The 21,741-nt window shown below is 35.8% G+C and overlaps 1 protein-coding gene across 1 annotated transcript in view; it reads right to left on the reverse strand.

Annotated features, from left to right (window-relative positions):
* Positions 1 to 7,880, reverse strand: part of mago (mago, exon junction complex subunit) — a 50,759-nt gene extending 42,879 nt beyond the window's left edge. Inside the window, exons 1-2 of the mRNA XM_090403598.1 lie at positions 7,655 to 7,880; positions 1,251 to 1,309 (exon numbers count right to left, since the gene is read on the reverse strand). Of these exons, the coding sequence (XP_090259724.1) occupies positions 1,251 to 1,309; positions 7,655 to 7,742 (147 nt within the window). The 5' untranslated portion in view covers positions 7,743 to 7,880. The remainder of the gene's footprint in view (positions 1 to 1,250; positions 1,310 to 7,654) is intronic.
* Between the last annotated feature and the right edge of the window lie 13,861 nt (positions 7,881 to 21,741).

Genomic DNA, 21,741 nt, shown 5'->3' on the forward strand with positions numbered 1-21,741 from the left:
TGGTTTAGAACAAGCAGAGGTACTAGACACGAGGACCCAAAATCACCAAGCATTTTCATCACACATTTAGAAAGAGCAATGAATAAAATGAAGGAAGATGCAAAAGGAATATCAGTGCATGAGATGAGAATTAACAATTTGAGATTTGCAGATGACATTGTTATTATTGAAGAAGACAAAAGAAAACTACATTGAAACTGCTAAATGAGGAAGGTAAGAGATCTGGACTTGTTATGAACTTGGAAAAAATAAAGACAACAGTATTTGGTGAGAAGAACATGAAACAAAAGATAAAAGTGGATGGAATTGATATAGAATATGTAGAACAGTTCACATACTTGGGAAGTAAAATGACATATGATTTGGACTGGAAAAAAGAAACAAAGATCAGGATTGTAAAGGGAAGAACAAATCTGAAGGCCATGGATAACATCTAGAAAAGTAAAGCAATCGGCCTGCAAAAGAAATTAAGAGTACTAGAAATATGCATCTTTAGCGGTGTATTGTATGGATATGAAACATGGGTAATAAATAAGGAATTAAGAAAAAGAATTTTGGCATTTGAAAGAACTTGTTACAGGAAGAATCTAAGAATAGAAATTGGTACAAAAAATCACAAAACACAAAATCTTCGGTTGAATTGGAAGATACAACCGAAGGAGAATTTAATGCAGAAGATTATACAACAAAAGCTGCAATTATTTGGACACATCTGCAGAATGAGCGAGGACCAGAAGATAAAGACATTCATGTTTGGTATTATGGATGGTGTAAACAGAAGAGGTAGACCATACAGAGAATGGATAGAAGACATAAAGGGCTGGTATGGAATGGGTGTACAGAAACTGCAACACTGTGCACTGGACAAAGAAAGGTGAAAGAAGATTTCATACCAAAAGAATAAATTACATTCAGTACAGATTTTCACCAGTGAAAGAGGCATCGGACACCAACAGGCAGTGAGCCCTTCTTGATGATGATGAATGATACCTCTTTGTAGTATGAGATTTAAAGTTGGCAAATCAAATTACTGACACACACACAAACTTTTGGAATTCTCTTCACTATTTCATCACTTAAACTGGTTTAATACCATGGGTGTGGTTGTGGTGGTGGTGGTGGGGGGGGAATATGTAGTAGAAGAAATCGCAGAAAATGAGCAGAAAAAACATTGTGCTGCTCATTAATTTATAAAATTATACATATAATCACTACACAGAAACCTAAAAATGATTATACATATTACTTACTTCTTTCCGGATCATGGTATCATTTTTGTAATTTGAGTTGTTGGCATACCTTAGTTTTCCTGTAACAAAATGAATTTCAAAATATAGTTTGCTTCAAAATTTTGATATTTAATGTGAAAATTAATACATATTATCCTACTAAAACTTAAGGACATTCATCCAAGTGCAGAAATTGGAAACACTAAGCAACAGGAAAATTTGATGGCATAAAACTAGACCAATTAATCATATAGTAGTATGTGATATTCACCTCCCACCAAAACACCAACTTGCTTCTTAGAGGCACGACACAGCTCGTCATGCGCTTGGTTTAGAGAACAACAACCTCTGGTTTTGCCATCTTTCAGCACAACAGATCTACAGGCCAGCTGCTGAGGAATATATAGGATTGAACCTGACTGAACCATTAAACCTCTCATGATAAATCACGAGGTTTATAGCAGGGATGCACCAAACCATGATCTGCCCGAATAACTGAATATTCAGTTTGAAATTTTGCTGAAGCATCAAATATTTGGTCAAAGCATACTGAATTAAATTTTATAAATTTTTAATTGAAAAAAGTAATAAAATAAACTCCTTAAAACTGATAAACATTTAATGCATATATATTTTTTTTCTTTTTATATTATATCAAGCAACTGAGTTGTAAGTCAGCATTTATAATTGAAGTACAGGAAGATGGCTTGCTACTAAATCTGGTGTCAGACAAGGAGATACATTATCCCCTCTCTTATTCATTATCTATATGGATCACGTTATGAAGGAAAGTGGTATTAAACCTGATATCAAAATTGGAGATGTAAATCTCAGCTCTTTACTTTATGCAGATGATGTTATACTTTTAAATAAATCCAGTACAAGTCTGTACTAAATTGAATAACAATTGTAATAAATTTGGTATGAAATTCAGCAATAACAGAAAAAGAAATATCAACTGCATTGTGAATGGAGAAAAAATTTCAGCTAGTTAGTCACGATTTTTAGTGAAGATGATTAATTATGGAAACAGACAACAGAATCAACAAAGCTGGTATGGCAGGAAGTCAACTGAATAAATTTATATGGAATAAGATAGAAATTAGTCAAAACACTAAATTAATTAGCTGCATACAAGACAATGTTCAAACTAATTTTAACTCATGGGACCTGAGTTAGAAATAAAACACTTTACCAAAGACTAGAGACCACAGATATGAGAGTCTAGATTAGGGGCAAGAACAGATGGCATCAATAAGATTGAAACATACTATGTATTGGATTTTAAAATTTACTTAGTTGGTATACTAAGTAAACAACTTAGTATACCAACAAATAGAAGGCTTGACCATGGGCAGTCCCCTGTCACCACCATGTGCACACCAGTTCATGGAAAAATTAGAAAATGACATCCTAGCAAATATAAATACAAAACCATCAGTCTGGTGGAGATATGTTGACGATGTGTTTATTATCTGGAAAGACAAAGTAGATACCTTACATGAGTTCCTCCAAAAAATTAACTCCTTCCATCATAAAATTAAATTCACATTGGAATTGGAAAACAATCGCCAATTACCCTTTCTAGATGTACTAGTTAAAAAACAAGATAATGGAAATATCAAACTTACAATATATCGTAAACCTGCAGATACTGGACGTTATCTCCATTGTACATCCAATCATCACTACACAGAAACCGAGCATTATACATATGCTTAAAAACAGAGCCAAAAATATCATCACAGAGGAAAAAGACATACTTGCTGAGTTTCCCCTTATATCAAAAACTCTATCACAAAATGGTTATCCTCAAAACATTATCAACAAAATTCTCTATAGAAACAACCTCTAACGACTCAGTACATATCATCCATCGTCATACCATATGCTGGCTCAATCTCCACCAAAATAGCAAGAATCATGAAGCCTTTTTAACATCAGAGTTGTTTTTAAACCTACCACAACTATAAGACAGTTATTAAGATCACCTAAGGATAGTGTCGCTTTCTACAAATATGCAGGCATTTATAGCATATCACGTACGTGTGGACTTGCCTATATAGGCCAAACTTCAAGGAGCCTAGAAATTCAAAAGAAGGAACATGCCGGAGATGTCAATCATAATAGAACAGACACCTCATGGTTAGCTCATCATTTCTCAACTTCTGACTATGCAATAGATTGGGATAACAGTTCCATGCCATATATCGAAGAGGATTATAGACATAGAACCTTTAAAGAAGCTGCAGTAGTCCTACGAACAGGAAATAATCTCAATAGAAACCAGGGAATAATATTAAAAGACGTGGAAAAATCTGTTAAAATCATTAAGTTTAGCAGAACTAAATTATACAAAAATTATAAAACGCGACTCAATAACTAAATCTTCACGTTTTATGCATCTGATGTCACGCGTTCTCTCCAATTTATCTAACTGTTTTAAACCGTTACTACATTCTCTTGTTTTTGCATTTAATACCAGCATAACCTTTCTCGTCTTGACAAAGCTAGGCTGTTACAGCTAGCAAAACTAGTAGACGATTATTTGAAAGTTTATTTTTCACTTGGTTAGAGTATAATAAATTGAGTTTAATCCTTTATCCAAGTGTGATAAAGTCACACTTGGATAAAGGATTAAACTAAATTTATTATACTCTAACCAAGTGAAAAATAAACTTTCAACATCTTTCTCTAAATCCAGAGTAATTTATTAAAAAAGGGTGGCACACCATTTGGCAACTCCTATAGGTAGAGATGACCTGCTAATGCTTCTGCCTAGTATCTCCACTCGGGCCTGGCTCCCACTGAAGAGACCTCAATAAAGGTCGAAACTAGTCTGGGTAGTGGCCCGTCCCTTAATGCATAACATTAGACATATCCACAAGGAGATGTGTTTTGCATTATAGGATATACTGAGATAGGAGTGTTGGTAGCTTGCTCCACCTTTGCAACGAGTTTCCCTGGTGTTGTACCACCTTACCCCAGTCCTGAAGATACTTTTAGTAGACGATTATGTATAAATGTTTTATTAAATCCATGGTCTTAATCCAATAGTATGTTTCAATCTTAATGATAAGGACCAAATAATAACTTTCAGATGGCATCAATGGCAATTTCATATTAAAAACGAGGATATTAGGAAAGAACTGGACATTGTTAACATCCAGCAATGTGTTAGCAGAGCTAATCTCAGGTTGTATGGTTACCTAAACAGAATGGGAGAGGAAAGATTAATAAAACAAGTGTTCTCTGCCAGATGGCAGGAAAAAGACCCAGAGGAAGACCAAGATATAGGTGGATTGATAAAGTAAAAAGTGCCTTAGAAGACAGAAATAGATCTGGTAATGTTGGGGTCTTGACAGATAAAAGATTGATTTGGAAGAAAATTGTTGATAGAAAGTTAATGACGTAAGTTCTTCATGTAGTTCTATCATAATATCCTATACATCCCTTGAGGATACATGTCAGGAATTTGATGATAGAACTACATTATATTTAATTCAGAATGGTTCAGCCGAATATTTGTTGCTTTGGCCAAATTGCAGAATGAAGAAAGATTGAAAAATGTGTGTAATAAATACTTCACTTAAACATGTAACCACGTGTATTATTTATGACCAAAACTGTACTCTTTCAATATTTTAAGCACAAATTTCAATGCTTTATTAAAAAAAAACTTTTAAGACTGCATAATATAAACTAAAATGAAAACACCAAAGAAAATACATATAGCAAAGGCAATAAGCCTTTGTATGAAGTAGCACAAGATAAGGGGAGACTTTTCCCAATTAGTTGCATTTGTTATGATGCATGTAAAAGGAAATTTTCTGCTTCGGCTGGCCAAATACTGAATCAGCTGAAAACGAATATCTGAAAAACATAGAATCAGCCATATACTGAAGCAAAACCGAATATTTGCTGCTTTTTTAGTTTCAAGTAATCTTGTTGCCATTGATTTAAGGGAGTCTGAATACAGTAATATGCACAACGCAATGTTAAGACTATATATAAAACGCCAGACTGGATTCACTGGCTTTGAGTGATGTCTTTCAATCCCTTCTCCCACTGTCCCCATCTTTTAAACTCTTCTTTTCTTTTCCGTTACCCACAAAAAGACATGAAAAATTATTTCTGTAAATTAGAAACAAAATACAAAACAAAAAATTAAAATTAAGTCAAATATAAAAAATATAAATAAAATAAATCAAAATTTTATGGTGAGGATAATGAGCAAAATGGAAATGAAAAAAATAAAAGTAGGGAGTCTGGTCACCATTCTGAAGGTTTAATAAAGCACTGACAGCATTAAGAAATAATTAAAATCTAATTCTAATGCTTCAAATATTTTTCTCTGTCACTGCAACAAATTCAGGGAGTACAAAAACACACACACACACACACACACACAAACAAATACTTAATGAAACATGTAGGTGACTACAGTCCTATCTGGGTGATGCCTCCTCTATGGGCATTTGTAGGTGGCCTATGATGTAAACTGGGTCCTCTGATAATTATTACTTCCAAAGTTTTGGGAAGTTTTATGCATCTGCATTTGTTTAAATTGGGTTGATTTCTGAGTACTGCTGCAGATTCCAAAAACAGTCTTTCCCTTAAATTTTCTATGATGGAACATGGTGGTTTTCTTCCAGAAGATCCTGCGAGTAGTGATGGTCTGCAAGACCAGACTGACCAGTCGTGATTGAAGATGTGTGATTTGTGTTTATCTAAACAGATAGTGGCTGGAAAACTGGAAACTTGCTACCCTTATCCATTCTACCAAAGATCAACTATCTCCTCTCTCAGTGCCTGGAGAGTTTGATAGTGGCTGAACTACCTGTCCAGGTAGATCAGCCACTATCCATTTAGATGAACACAGATCTTACATCTGCAATCATGACTATGGTCAATATGCCCTTGCAGATGATGTATTGGATACAGTTCATGCATCTTTTGGAAGAAAACCACCATTCTCCACCATAATAAATATATAAAAGGAGAGACTGTTAGGAATCTAGCAGCACTTAGAAATCAACCTAATTTAAACAAATACAGATGCATAAAACTTCACAAAATTTGGGAAACAATAATCATCAGTGGTTCCAGTTTACATCCTAAACCACTTAAATAAACACCATAGAGGGTGAACAGCTAGATAGTTCATCCACATGTCCACATGTTTCATTAAGTAGTGTTGTCTTTGTATTACAAGTGATATTTTGTATGTCTCAGTGACTAAGATGAAATACTGGAAGCATTAAAATTAGTTTTTAATCTTTTCCTCGTGGCTGTCAATAATCCATTAAACCTCCAGTATGATGTCCTCCCAGCACTTAAGCTTTAACATACAGAGAGCAGTCTGGGCTTTGGATAGAATGGAGAATGACGTAATCTGGCATTGATAAAATGGAAAAAAAATGAGGGACAATCAAAGCATGTTGTGCCTATTCTTACAACTGCACAAATGAAATGATTTTTTTAATGGCACTTATTACACAAGATTATTAGACACACTCATTCCCAAGAATAAAGAATACTTATTATTGCAAATATTTCAGCCAGAAATTAGCATGTAAAAATTATTCACCTTATGAGTGCTAATCCTCTGTAAATATAAAGTAAAAAATAGTTTTCCATTTGAGGCGTTTATTCTTGGTAAAATTCAAGGATAGAAGGTTATCCTTTTTATATATGTTACTAACCATAAGAAAAGGATAACCTTCTATTGATGATTAAAACTTTGAATTTTTATCTTTCCAAATACTAACATTAACTTTTGGATGGAAGCCAAGAATAGAAATATTAGATTATTAATCAAATTTTCAGTTCCTCCAAATGATTATTCCTGTACTTACAATTCTTCTCTTGTATGTCTTGTATGGCTTGTATGTCAAGAACAGTGAGCACTAAGGTATAGATCTAAATGGAAGTACTCAATAAACAGTCTCATGCTGTCATAAAATAATTACACAGATTATGGGAGGGGGGATTATTATCATCTACTGACCTCCATTTCAAAGACTCATCGTAGGTCTTCCATATTTCCACAATAAATTGATAAACCAATATCCCTGTTTTCAGGTTGAAATGAGTGGCATCAGTTTAAATGAGAAATAGTTAAATAACAAACAATTATTGCTCATGCAACTTATTCTTGCTTGTAAACAAAGCGGGTAGAAAACACCTGCATCACCAAACAAACAAAAAAAAATACAAGATTGAGAGATTGAGGGGGGGGGATAACAGTAATTATGTAGCATATCGATGTATGGTGAATGCAGTGCGTAGATTGTGTAGCGCACGCACCTCGGGAATGAGACTTGGATTGCATGCTGATTATCACATAATGATAGTCGCTCAGTAAATTGAATTACGAACATCTTCAAAATGCACATTTCATGATTACTTTCGTAGCTACTCACCATTAGGCCGAAACTCAAATTCCAAAAATTCATGGCCAAACTTTCCTTTATGTCCAACGTAATATCTCAAATAAAAGTCGTTAGACATTATTTCTTAAATTTAAAGTAAACAGAATCTAATATATAACTAAATAAGCAATTCACAGTATACAGAAATTTACTACCATGCGACTCGGGTAACTAATTATGCTATTCACATTACCCAAATATTACCACCATTCAAGCCTAGCACAAGTTGAATATCAACGCCACCTAGCAAACAAAAGTTGGATAAGAACTAATAATTTATAATATTACACACGACAAGAAATTATAATCCTCTTTCATTATTTGCATTATATCAGGGTAGGCACAGAAAGCCTGTGTAGCTCAGTGGATGTGGCGTTTGCATACCACAGCACTTGACCGCACGAATGGAGACTTTGTTTTGAATCGAGTCGGCGACTAGAAGAAATTTCTCTAAGCCTTTTTTCGACCGCTTCCCGAGTTAGTCGATTCCTGGCACTGGCGATAGGGTTTTTCCTCCCGGAAATGCGGGTTTATCGTCCTGTAAACTCAAGAATATCGACCGTAGAACCCACATTATTTCAGACATTAAATATATTGTGTTAGGGTTAAGGAACACGAGATGGCAGCACTTGTTCAGCCGTCTCTCTTTACTGCATGCCGCTTAATTAGTGATGGCCTTGGGGAGGCTATCTCTGATTGGGTACCAGTGGAGATTAAACTGCTCACTTAGTTCTCCAAAAGTTAGATAGGACTGTAACGGCCTCGCCTACTCCCTATACGGGAATTTAAAAAAAAGGGCGTTAGCTGACAGGGTAGACAGTATAGGGGGTGCAAAGTCCAACTCTACCTCCCGTGGTGCACCCTTGGGTGTTGGGAATCTTAACCATTATCGGGTGAGGACAGGGGTGTTAAGAATCCCTCTATCTTTCCCCTAAGCTCACCAAGTCGATCCTTTCTTGTAACATAATATCTGAAAGAATAGGTGTACTTGTAATTGGAATAGAGAACAATATAACAATAAAATTAATATCCTGCTATGCTCCAACATCTGTAGTGCTATGAATCTCGCAGATGAAAACAGACTGCCTCATAAATACAGGGTGTTCGGGATAAATTTGACATATTTATAATTAATTATATTTTTCCGTAAGTTACATGTATTAACACACACTTCTCTTCATTTAAAAGTTTGGACCCTTCTTCATTCATATACAAGATGTCAGAAAGGATGGATAGCTGGAACCCACCTGAATCATGGAAGAGAATAACTTGTATCATGATGATTCGTGCCCGCCATCAAAATAAGGATATCACGACTGCTGCCCAATGCTCCCTGAATACAGTAAAAACAATCAGGCATGAACTAGAGACTTGCAATGGTGACTACGAGGATGTAGCAAGAAGAAAGATCCCTAGCAGACGATCTGATTGCGTTCGTACAGCAGAATTCCTCGCAAATCTGCAGGAACAGGTGTTGAAGAACCCTGGCATTGGAATTCGGGCTTTGTTCGTGGAGTTGCTAACTGTAGTCAAGCCCTGGATAACAAGGGTAGCCAATGGTAGGCCGTATGTATGGCAGCAGGATTCGACCCCTTGCCACACCTCTGGCAAAAGTCAAAAATGGTTGTCTGAAAATTTCTACGACTTCACCAGTCCAAATGTTTGGCCTCCAAACTCCCCAGACCTTAACCCCATGGATTATTTTGTATGGGGCGCAGTTGAAAAAGACACCAATCGCACTTCCAGTAATACAAAGTTTTGCGGCCCTTCCCAGGGAGACTGTAGCATCAGCTTGTTCGAGGTTCCGAAGCAGAATTGAAGCTGTGATCGATGCTAATGGTGGTTATTTTGAGTAAATCTTGTTGATAGTATTGTAATTAACTCTGCCTGTAATGTTTTTTTGTCAATTCATTAAATTTAATAGATACAAAGAAGATTTTCTTTTTCCTTACGAAACTGTCAAATTTATCCCGAACACCCTGTATATGAAAATGCCAATCGGTACCCTCAATACTCGAACTTTGGCAAGAACTACAGAACAGATTTATTAATCAACGAACTAACCAATATCAACTTGGATATCCTGCTAGTGAATAAAACAAAAAGATTGAAAGAACTGACAGCAAGATGGTACAATGGCTCACAGATACTCCTCGGAGCATCCTCAAACAAGGGCAAACAAGGCAGAGTGGGCTTCATTGTTAAATCTAAGCTCACCAAGTCGATCCTTTCTTGTAACACCATATCTGAAAGAATATGTGTACTCGTAATTGGAATAGAGAACAATATAACAGTAAAATTAATATCCTACTATGTTCCAACATCTGTAGCTGATAATCAAAAAATAGAAAATTTTTATAAGAATCTTGAACAGCCATTAAATTACAAGTCAACATACACATTCGTTTGTGGTGACTTTAATGCCAAAATAGGATGTGGAAAAGAAAACGGAAAGTTTATAGCCCCACATGGCCTGGGAGAAAGAAATAGAAGAAGAGAGAGAGAGAGAGAGAGAGAGAGAGATTAGCTGAATTTGCTGCAGCTGAACAACTCTTTATCATGAAACACTTTTTTCAACAAACGCCCAGGAAGAAGATGGACTTGAAATTGACTACATTTAAAAGACTGGTGCCACAGACTCCTCAGAGCCATTATAAGATATATCACAAAAAAAGGACAACATATCAGGGCAATATCAAACCATAAAAGACAACCCAAACAAATAGATTACCACAAGTTCAGGAAGTACATAGAAGAGACCGAATGGACTATTAAGAACTGTTACATAAATTATTACCATATTGACTTTATTAATAAATTCAATGAGTGCAAGAAAAAAATCAGAAATTCCTGCGAAACAAAAGAAAAGAGAATGACTCTTACCTCAAACTATAGAACTACTGAAAAAGAGAAACGAACTGAACAAATCTGAAAAAAATTTTCCAGAATACAAAATTATCTGTAAGTTACTAAGGAAAAGAATTCCAAAAGATTACAAAGATTTCAGGATGCAAAAACTAAGAGAAGCAGTGCAGGTAAAAAATCAGCCTGAAAAAAATAGAGAAAGACTTAAATTTTAAACAGTCAGTTCCATCTGCTTTACAGGATTAAAATAGACAAAAACATACTAATAGAAAAAGAACAGAAGAAATTGTGCATATGCAGCTAAGTGCCAAGTTTCAGAACCTATCATTCCAAAATCAAGCAATATAACAGATGTACTTCCAGAAGAAATAGAAAATGCCCTTAAGAAAATGAGTAAAGGTAAAGCCACAGGACTTGATCATGTTAAGGCTGAAGAAATCCAACATGGTGGACCTATTATTTTCAAAACCTTTGTTGCCAGATTCATATGGTACTTCAAAGAAAGAAAGATTCCAGAGGAATGGAAGACCTCAAAAACTATACTTCTATTCAAAAAGCGGAACAAGGAAGACATAAAAAACTATCGTCCAACATGTCTACTCTCTCACACATATATAAAATCATGAACAGAGTAATACTGAACACAATCCAAAACACTCTCGAAGACAACTCCAGTAGAGAGCAGGCAGGATTCAGAAGAGGCTTAACCACAATAGTTCATATCCAGGTCATTTCACAACTAACAGAAAAATTCAGAGAATACTGAATCCTTCTGTTTCCTCTTTATTGATTTTCAAAAAGCATTTGATACCATAGAACACGCAATGCAGTCATCAGTGCCTTAAGGGAAATAAATGTGGACTCTACTTACATCCAAATAATAAAAGAAATTAACAAAAATTAGACCACGCAAATATCCCTATTTGATCAACCTATAAATACAGATATAAAGAGAGTGGTCCGCCAAGGCGATGTGATCTCCCCAAATCTATTTACCACCACTTTAGAATACATTCTGAAAAAAAAATAGACCTAAACGGAGGAATAAGCATAGATGGTGAAAAACTACAAATCCTTATATTTGCCAATGATCTAGTACTGATATCCCACAACCCAAAAGACCTAGAAGAAATTGGTGAAAAAGTATACACAAACAACAGTATGATAGGCTTAGAAATGAATCTAAAAAAATCAAATCGATCAAAATCATCTACACAAGTGACAGTCACCCATGTATTGATAACATCCCTATAGAACAAGTTGAACCCTACAATTACTTAGGACAAACAATAAAAATGAATAACGATTTATCTGAAGAACTAGCAAAAAGAAAGAAAACTGAATGGTTATCATTCAACAGACTAAAAGAAACGCTTACTGATCCAAATCTTGACATCTCTGCGAAGGCAAAACTATTTAATAGTGACATTCTTCCATCACTCACATATGGATCAGAAACATATTACACGACAAGAAATGAAAAAGAAACTCTCAGAATAACTCAGCGTGCAATAGAACGCAGGATTTGTAACATCAGCAAAATGGAACTTGTTAGAAACACGGAACTAAGAAAGAGATCAGCCATAAAAGATGTGGTAAAAGCAGTATATGAAAGCAAAATAAGATGGGCAGGTCACATAGCCAGTCTCAGGGATAACAGATGGACATATGGAATAATCAACTGGCAACCAAGAATAAAGAGAAAACCAGGAAAACCACCTACAAGACGAAAGATCCACTAGTGAAATCTATGGGTATAACATAGAAGAGAGAGAGAGAGGCTCAAGATCAAGATTGTTGGAGGCATCTTTGTGACCTGCACTCATGGTGAAATCCTGAGTGAAAGACAGGTCCATCAAGGTAATTAGGGTAGGCTTGCCAGACGTCCCGTATATAAGGGACTGTCTCGTATTTTACGTCAAATTTTGCTGTCCAGTATTGTACTTACAGGGATAGCCTAATGTCCCGTATTCTGATGAAAAGATAAAATTATAAATATTATATTAAGTAATTATAATTTTCAATATTCTTTTCGATTAATCCAACAAAAATTGATGTCTAAGCCATAAAAGCACAATTCGAGGAAATTAATTGTGTTTACAGGTTTATGGCGGCGACGGTCCCTTTCATTGGTCGCTTTTTATTTAGTACAACAATTTTATTTATAATTATATACAGATATATTCTTCTTCCTCGGCGCGTGTTTCCCACTTCCATTGCAGGGTCCTTGTGTTACGTAGATACGACGTTTGTTAGTACAACCCCCAGCCAGCCTGTCGTCGAACCTGCCGCTGAGGGAAAAAAATATTTTTTTGACTGTAGCAGTGTGAATTCACGGGGCCGGTTTGCCTGTTTACAGGATGAAAAACCCCAGATGAGAAAGATCCTTAAGCTCCTCACGTCGTCGACGGGAATCAAACCTAGGACACGCCTTTCCCATGTATATGGTTGCAAAGCGCATAGCCACTAGGCTTACCGCGCGGACATGTACAGATATATTATATTTGCTTATTTTTAAAAAACAATTCTAATTTGGACATTGTGCGCTGTGATATCGTACAGTAAGTACATGTTATTTCAATAATTATTAAAAAATAATATCTTGCCTTTTTCGAATGTGCGATATTTGGTTAATACATAGAATATAAAATTAAAGGAAATTTAATTTTGTTTCTCGCCTTAGGCCTTTAACAATGCTAAAACGAAAGTGCGTTTTTAACGATGATTATTCGAAAGATAACTTTTAAGCATCATTCAACAGATGTCGTAAAACGGATGACATTTTGTGGAGACAATGCAAATACGAATTTTGGAGGACTACTTTGTCGAGGGGAAAATAATGCATTTTCAAAACTTAAATAGTCCTGTAATGAAAATTTGGAAGGAATTGGATGTCCAGCATATATATTGAATAATTGCATACAAACTGCAGCTGATGTATTATCAGTTGACGTTGAGGCAGTTGTATTTAACTCTTAGATATTTTAGTATCTATTAAGTTAGGACACAACGACTTAAAGCGTTGTGTGAATTTGTTAACTCGGAATATCAGTGTCAGTTATCTTATTCTAAAACTCGCTGGTCTCATTAGAAAATGAAATAGAAAGAATTTTACATTTATTTGAGGCACTTAAATCATCCCTTAATTCGGAAGAAAGACCTCTAAATTTTTGGTAGACTTCTTTAACAATGCATTAAGTAAAGTCTATTTTCAATTATATATTGTATAAATGCATTTTTAATAAAAAAAGTTTGGAAAAATAAGTATTATAGACTTGGTTTTCCAAATACGGGACACCCAAGTCCCGTATTTGATTTTCCAAAATCTCGCAACACTCTATCAAGGGTGTCAAACCCGCGGTCCTCGAATGTTAGTAATGCGGCCCCATAAGATCTTACACTATTAACATTATTATATGATCCGTTTTGATACAGAAATTTGAGAATAGGGGTTTTGTCTTTCTTTCCATTTTGATACAGGTATTTGAGAATAGAAGCTTGAAGTTTTGTTTCAAGCTTTCAGAAAAAAATTTCAATTTTTTTTGTATATTTGCGACTCCATTATCAGTCGACATAAATACATTACCTTCGAATTTTCAATTGGAATTCATAGAGTTGCAATCAGATATTCAACCCAAAGAAAAAATTAATCAAGTCTCTTTGCTACATTTTTATATGATCTATCTTCCGAGAGAAAAATATCCTTCGCTTTATCATTGTTTTTGGTAGTACGTACATTTGTGAACAACTACTTTCAACAATGAAGCATACGAAGCGTAAAATTAGATCAAAAATTTCTGACGGGAACCTTGAGAGCTTACTACGAATTGCAACCACGTCCCTCGAACCAGATATCGATCAATTGGTTTCACGTAAACAAAGCCAAATATCTCACTAGTTTTGTATTTATACTGCCCTCTTTTGTTAATATTAAAATCAAAAATTTTAAAAAATAAAGGAGTTTTTTCCTTATATGCATTAACTATATTATACATTTTCTATGCAGCCCACGACAATAGTTCTTCAATCAATGTGGCACAAGTAAGCCAAAATGTTGGAGACTCATGCATAATATTCTAGTTTCATCATTTAGGTAAATAAACGAAGTTTGCACGTGAAACACACTTCGACTATAACAATCTTTACGAAGTTCAAAACGTAACCCTTACACCACACTTGTCCTTTCTCCACCAGCGATAAACTGAAAAATTCCATCAACTGAAATCCTGTATGACTCTTTCAGAAATTTGTAAGTCTTAATCATATTACTGCTCTTTCTTCTGTTTGGCTGTTTGGTAGTGTCTGCAGACTAAAAATTCTGAATCTGTCTTTATAATCAGTATTCCACAATCCTGATACCATTTTAACACTCTCATTCACACTCTCTACAGTATATCATAATCACAACGGAAACCTTACCAATGCATTTTTAGAGGAACTGCAATGCTGAAAGGAACATGTGAACGTTCGTTCAGCATTGCAATTCTCATTTGAGTTGTATTTGCAATCTTTGCTACATGGCCCTTGAACTTTAACTTCCTATCTACTAACACTCCAATATCCATAGCTTCGTCAGTTTCTTCTGGCATAATCCCACCAATATAATACGATATTGGATATATAATCACGCCGAAGGGAATGACTTTACATTTACTGACATTGAACTGACACCCATTTTTCCAATGCCACAATTCCAGCCTATTCAAATCATGACAAACGACATACACTGCATGTATCGCTTGTTAAATCCTTCCCAATAGTATTACTATTTATTACTATTATTACGGGCGATTTCAAGAAGCCCTTAGACTCATCGAGGGAGGTCCTAAACTTCATGTCCATCACAACTATTCGACATTCACACAGTATCTATCATCCTTCGCCTTGAACTCATTCACTGTCATAGCACTCACAACAGACTCAGGCAGCTTATTCCACTTATTCACCACTTTAAAAGTGAAAAACCTAGCTCTAACGCCCTTACTAACCACACTTATGTCCAGCTTCTATTGATGTCCCTTAGCCCTCCCACTACCAGTCCTGTACTCAAAATTTTCCTCTGAATTAATCCTATAGAAATCCTTCAGAAATTTCAATATCTCAATCATATCACCCCTCCTCCACCTATCAACCAATTTCTGCAACCCAGAAATCTTCAACCTGTTTTCATAAGGTTCATTCCATAGACCTACTATCATCTTGGTCACTGGCCTCTGGATCCTCTCAACCTCCTCCCTATCAAGGAGAAATCTATGTTATCTGACCTAGACAGAGTAATCAAGATGGGGTCTTATCAAGACTCGATACAGAGGAACAATAACTTGCTTATCTCTGCTCGTCAAAGTATTCTTCAGCATCCAAGTGATTTGATGAGCTGATTTAGCCACTTTTGCGATGTGTCCCCTAAACTTCAACTCCGTATCAACCATCACTCCAAAGTCCCTGGCCTCATCAATCTCCTGGAGTACAGTTCCACCTATGTGATATACTGCTGCTAATCGTTTCACCCCAAAATGCATAACCTTACATTTGGCCACATTAAATTGTCATCCATTCTCCTTAGACCAGACCTCCAATCTATCCAAATTGTCCTGTAAAATTTTGACATCTTCTGCATTCACTATTGCTCTACTCAACTTAGCATCATCAGCGAACAAATGAACCGTTCTTCTCAGATCCTTCCCTATATCGTTAATGAACAAATTAAACAACAGTGGTCCAACAACAGAACCCTGTGGCACACCACTAGTCACAGGCCGTCTTTTAGACTCTACTGCTGAGTAAACTACTCTCTGGTATCTCTGCATCAACCACCCTCCTATCCATCTCACCAACCCTATATCCATTACAATATATTGAAGTTTACCGATTAGATTTCCATGTGGTATCCTGTCAAAGGCGTTAGCAAGGTCCAGTAGTATCACTGTAAACCCTTTACCTTTATCCAGTTCAGCAGTCACTGTGTTATAAAACGTGAGCAAGTTACTGAGGCATGATCTACACTTCACAAAACCATGCTTTTCCCCATACAGTATCTCATATTCAGCAATCCATTCCTGTATTTTTCCCTTGACTACTTTCTCCAAGACCTTGACAACGACTCCTGATATGCTGATCGGTCGGTAATTTGCAACAGTAGGCTTGGATCCACCTCTATTTTTCCCCTCTTTCCAACCCTTCGGGACTAAACTAGACCCGAGACTCAGATTAAACAATAAGCTCAAGGGCACTGACAATTCTTTAGCCGCTGCACGTAAGACCCTTGCTGATATATCATCCAATCCCACAGATGTATCCACATTACGGTTCTGTAATAGACTATTCACCTCCACTTCATTCACCACAATTCCCATATAAACTAATGGTCCCTTCATTCCTTCAACGTCACCACCTGGATGATATACACTTGCAAAGTGCTCACTCAGTAATTCCACTATATCGACTGATTCAGTGACCTCCCTACCACCGGCGTTCATTAAAATCATTCTGCCGTATACAGTTTTTCTTTTACTAGCAGCATATTGAAAGAACTGTTTGGGATTCTCTTTAACTTGCATGGCTAATTTCCTTTCATAATCCGTTTTTGCTTTTCTCACCACATTCGTTACCCTTCTGGCCTGCGCTTTATACCGTTCTTGTGCCTGCAGGTCACCTCTCTCCTTAAATTCCTTCCACAGTTGTTTCTTTTTTTTGAAACTCATGTTTAATGGTGCTACTTGATTTACTATTCGGGCTCTAGGTATACAGTCAGCCATAACATCCTGCAAATGCTCGTTGACCATTTCCCATGCCCTATCAACATCCAGCTCTTGCAGTTTTACATGCCATGGCACTGAACCAAACAATCTCCTAAGCTTGGCATACTTGCCAGCACAGTAATGTACCCCGTCTTAATCGAAAATTTCACACATTTAGCCACCTCCCAGGTCAAGACCCTATGATCACTCTTACCAATAGGTGGCAACATGGTCATATTCATGACAGTGAAATTCTCAGATGCAATTACTAGGTCAAGCACTCTCTAACCCCTAGTATTTTCCATTACATGCTGTTTCAGATAGTTATCCCTCAGTAACTGAATAAAATCCAGTTCCTTCCTTCACATGTATCCTCTCCTCCTTCCAATCAATGTTACCATAGTTGAAATCCCCGATAATAATAATTATTAATAATATCATTAATGTACGAATAGAATAACAGTGGCCCAACCACTGACCATTGTGGTATACCACTAGTTACCTTAAATCTTGCAGACTCACGTCCCCTGTATACATTATACAGTGGAAGTGAGTCTGCAAGTTTTGATATCTGTCTGTCAGCCATCCTGTTATCCGCACTAATATTCTATAATCCGAACCCTCTCCAATTTATGCAGCAGTCTACCATGCTGTATTGTATCAAAAGCCTTAGCAAAATCCAAAAGTATCATGATGTATCCATTCCCCTTGTCTGGTTCAATGGTAATATTGTTATAGAATGTGAACAAGTTGCTAAAACATGACCTTCCCTTAGTAAACCCATGTTGCTCATTGCAAAGTAAAGATTCACTAAACCCATTTCTGAATGTGAGTCCTAACTATTTTTTCCAAAATCTTCGCCAGCACTTCTGAGATGTTAATCGGTCGATAATTGGATACATCGGTTTTTGCACGATCTTTATGCAGTGGAATTACCCTACATTCTTTCATTCCGGAGGAATTTATTCTTCCAGCAGAGTTAACCGTGTAGATACTGAAAGCTAAGCATGAAGTATTATTTTCAATACAGTAATAGCAAAATGATATATTACCATCCATACTGATGTAACATCTGATTTCCTCAGTGCTGTGCATTATGATACACTGAAGCAATCTGATGTAAAGTCACCTGTATATAGATACGTGGCATGATATCAATAAAAAAAAAACACTTGCGCATAATATTCTAGTTGTGAGACTTTTGTTTAGTAATTCTTGGGTAGGCGAAGAAACAAGAGTGTAAATTACACTCGATTCCGGGTTCGATGTTGTTTAATTTATATACCATTTCATGATATAGTTCATGATTTATTATTATAGTTCCTAATAGAATTAGTAGAAGTAGTAGTAGAAATAATAGTGGTAATAGTAATAGTAGGAGGAGGAGCAGTAATGGTAGAAATAGTTTACACCATTTTAAATTATATCGATATTCATACCATTATGACGACCACAAGCAAAGACAGTTCTAATTTCGAATTTATTGGCAGACTAGAGCCAATTTTCTTAGGAGTTACTTCAACCAATTCCAGAATTAAGTGATATCTGCCATCAGCAAGAATTGTCTTATCTAATGGAAACTCCGATTTTTCATCAAATATCCTGAGATAATTAACCGTAGAGCTCACACTGCAGATAATAATATATAATGTCAAAATAAGTAAGGAAGAAAAAAATTGCAGCAATCCTCTGCCATACTTGCAATCTTGGGACAGATATACAGTGATTGGCTGAGAATGGAAAACACTGCCCATTAATTTTCAAAAATTAATTATGTGAACAAGTTGCTGAACGATGACCTGGATCAATCAATGTTATACTATTGATTGAACCTTGATCAATCAATATAATACTAGACCAGTATATATATTATACTGGTCTAGTATAATATACTGTATATACTAGACCAGTGTATCCCCTTTAGAAAGGTGCTTGTATCGATAGCGGTAAGCCACAGAAGAAAGATTATTCAAAGGTAAATTCAAGACACTGAGAAGAGGAACTGTTTCTAACAGTTTTCGTTCAGTTTCTGAGTTAGGTAGATCTCTGACACAGGAAATCGGGTTACTTCTCTAAGGAGCTCGGATTTTTTGTCCGAGAAACTCGAGAAAACCGGCCATAGAATCCACATAATTTGAAACAATAGTATATTGTCAGGACCACAAGACGTGAACACTTGTCTTCACTTGATGCCTTTTAAGTCTTGGATGAGCTATCTTTCATTGGTTTCTGATGGAGATTGGACTGGCGCTTCAGTCTCTTGAAGGTGGAGCAAATCAATAAGTAAGATAGGTATTAAAAATTAAAATAGGGCTAATATGGCCTCGATTATTCCCTATAGCGAATAAATGGCGTTAGCAGATTACTATTATCATCATTGTGATTTTTGTATATACAATTTTAAAGTTCGCATTCAAAGGTTAACAAGAAACATGAATCAGAATAAGGAAATGTTGGACTGGTAAATGAATCCAATTTAGGCCTCATACAAATGCCGAGTTATCGTCGTAAAATGAGTTGTACTTAAGAGTAGTGTCCTGGAGTTGAGACGATCATGTATCTAAGAGGCTCAACTTTTCCCGATGTTTCATAAATTTATTATTGTTAGTGTTATTATTGCACGGGCGCCTCTATGCAGTCCTAAAACTCCCTGTATGAGTAAACACTGTCAACACAATATCTATCGTACCTCTTCTTGAAATAATTAACAGACAAATTACTCACAACTAACACAGACAATCCATTTCATTCATTTACAACTCTTCAGGCAAAAAATCTAGTCCACGCGCTCCTGCTGACCACACTCTTACCCATCTTACACGGATGGTCACTGTTCTATCCCATATAGTCAAGCATTGAAACATTTTCTCTTCATCAATTCCTATAAAACTTAAATAACTGATATACTTCTATCATATTCCCTGGTATGCCTGTCTACCAAGTTTTGCAAACCACAAACCAGTGGCGTAGCTAGAATAGTTGCCGCCTGGGGCGGTCCCCGAGTTTGTTACCCCTCTCAATTCACACCAAAAATACTACAAAAAGTCAAAGCGACGTATAGGGAAATAAATTAAAACACTGTTTTTTTGAAGTAAAAATTTATTTTCAACATCCTAAAATGTTATTTTTTTTTGCTTTTCTGTTAACAAAACGTCGACGACATGGGCGAAGTCTATGTCATAGAAATGTAGGTAATTCTTAATCAAATTTTATTTAAAAAAAAAACTCCTCTCACAACTAGCAACACTCACAGCAATTGTGAGGAAAATTTGCAGTAGAATTACAATATTTGGAACTGAGTTCTCGAGACTGTATTTTAGAATTAACTGCAAAAAGTTCAAAAAGGTTCAAAGTGTCGCCCGGGGCGGACTTCCCCCCAACCAGCTACGTCACTGCCAAAAACCCTCAATTTATCCTCATAGGAAGCATCACTTAGACCACTTAACATTTTCGTCATTCGCCTCTGCTTTCCCCTGTTATTTCCACATTAATAAATCACAAATTAATAATTCATGTAATGTTTGACTGTGATATCTGAAATATTATGTTCAACAAGTGTTTCTGTCGAAATTTTAAAGTCTCATAATAAGTTGTCATTTTCATTTTGAATAACTATTAGTTGTGAGTTCTGAAAGAGATCTGCAAATTGGAAAACAATATTTCTTATACTCGTACATGCTCTAGTTTACAAATTTTGCTACCCGATCAAGACTTTGTTTTATAGTCTGTATTAGTAATCATAGAGCAAAATTTAGAAATTAAAAAATTAACTGGATGGGCCATTGCCTCTTTATCTCTGCACTTTCTCTGTTCTATATCTCGAAATTTTCTATCATTGCAGATCTTTTCAATCTTGTTTCCAGTGCATTCGATCGGTCTAATTATTTTTCAGCAGCAAGTATCGGACTTTTTGTTTCTTTCATGATGCTGCCCTACTGAAGTAATTGCAAAGTTAAACGACTCTCAACATTCCCTTCACTATTTTTCAAATATTCCAACTTTCTGAACTTTTTGGCATTATATTCACTACTTTTTCTTTTTACACGTCAATTAATATCTTTTATGTGCTTCCCTTCATGTAATCAATCAACGCTCAGTTTTTTTTCCTACGGTTTTTTTGATTTGTTAAGGAACACGTCGTCCACTTTTCTTAGCTATACATAATTGATCCCCTTTCCTACATGGTGGAAGCGCATGATTCACTGTCATTAATTTTCATGTTTTACGATCAAGTGCATAAATGATTATGTGATCGGGTATCGCCCTTATATATGTTAATGTTACACTGTCGCCTCAATTCAGACTTCAATTTAGAAATTATCTAGCTCTTTTCATATATATTCATAATTTGTTTTCATTTTGAATTCTGAAGTTAAAATATCGTCAGCTGCAAGCATTCTTAGGAATTTATAGGTTTGGTTCTGTGGCAAGATTTTAATTTTCATTCCATATTTAAATGTGATTTCTTTGTTACCT

This window comes from Typopeltis vanoorti, chromosome 14 (genome assembly GCF_054136105.1).
Source record: "Typopeltis vanoorti isolate ZY-2024b chromosome 14, IOZ_Tvanoo_1.0, whole genome shotgun sequence".
Taxonomy (NCBI): domain Eukaryota; kingdom Metazoa; phylum Arthropoda; class Arachnida; order Uropygi; family Thelyphonidae; genus Typopeltis; species Typopeltis vanoorti.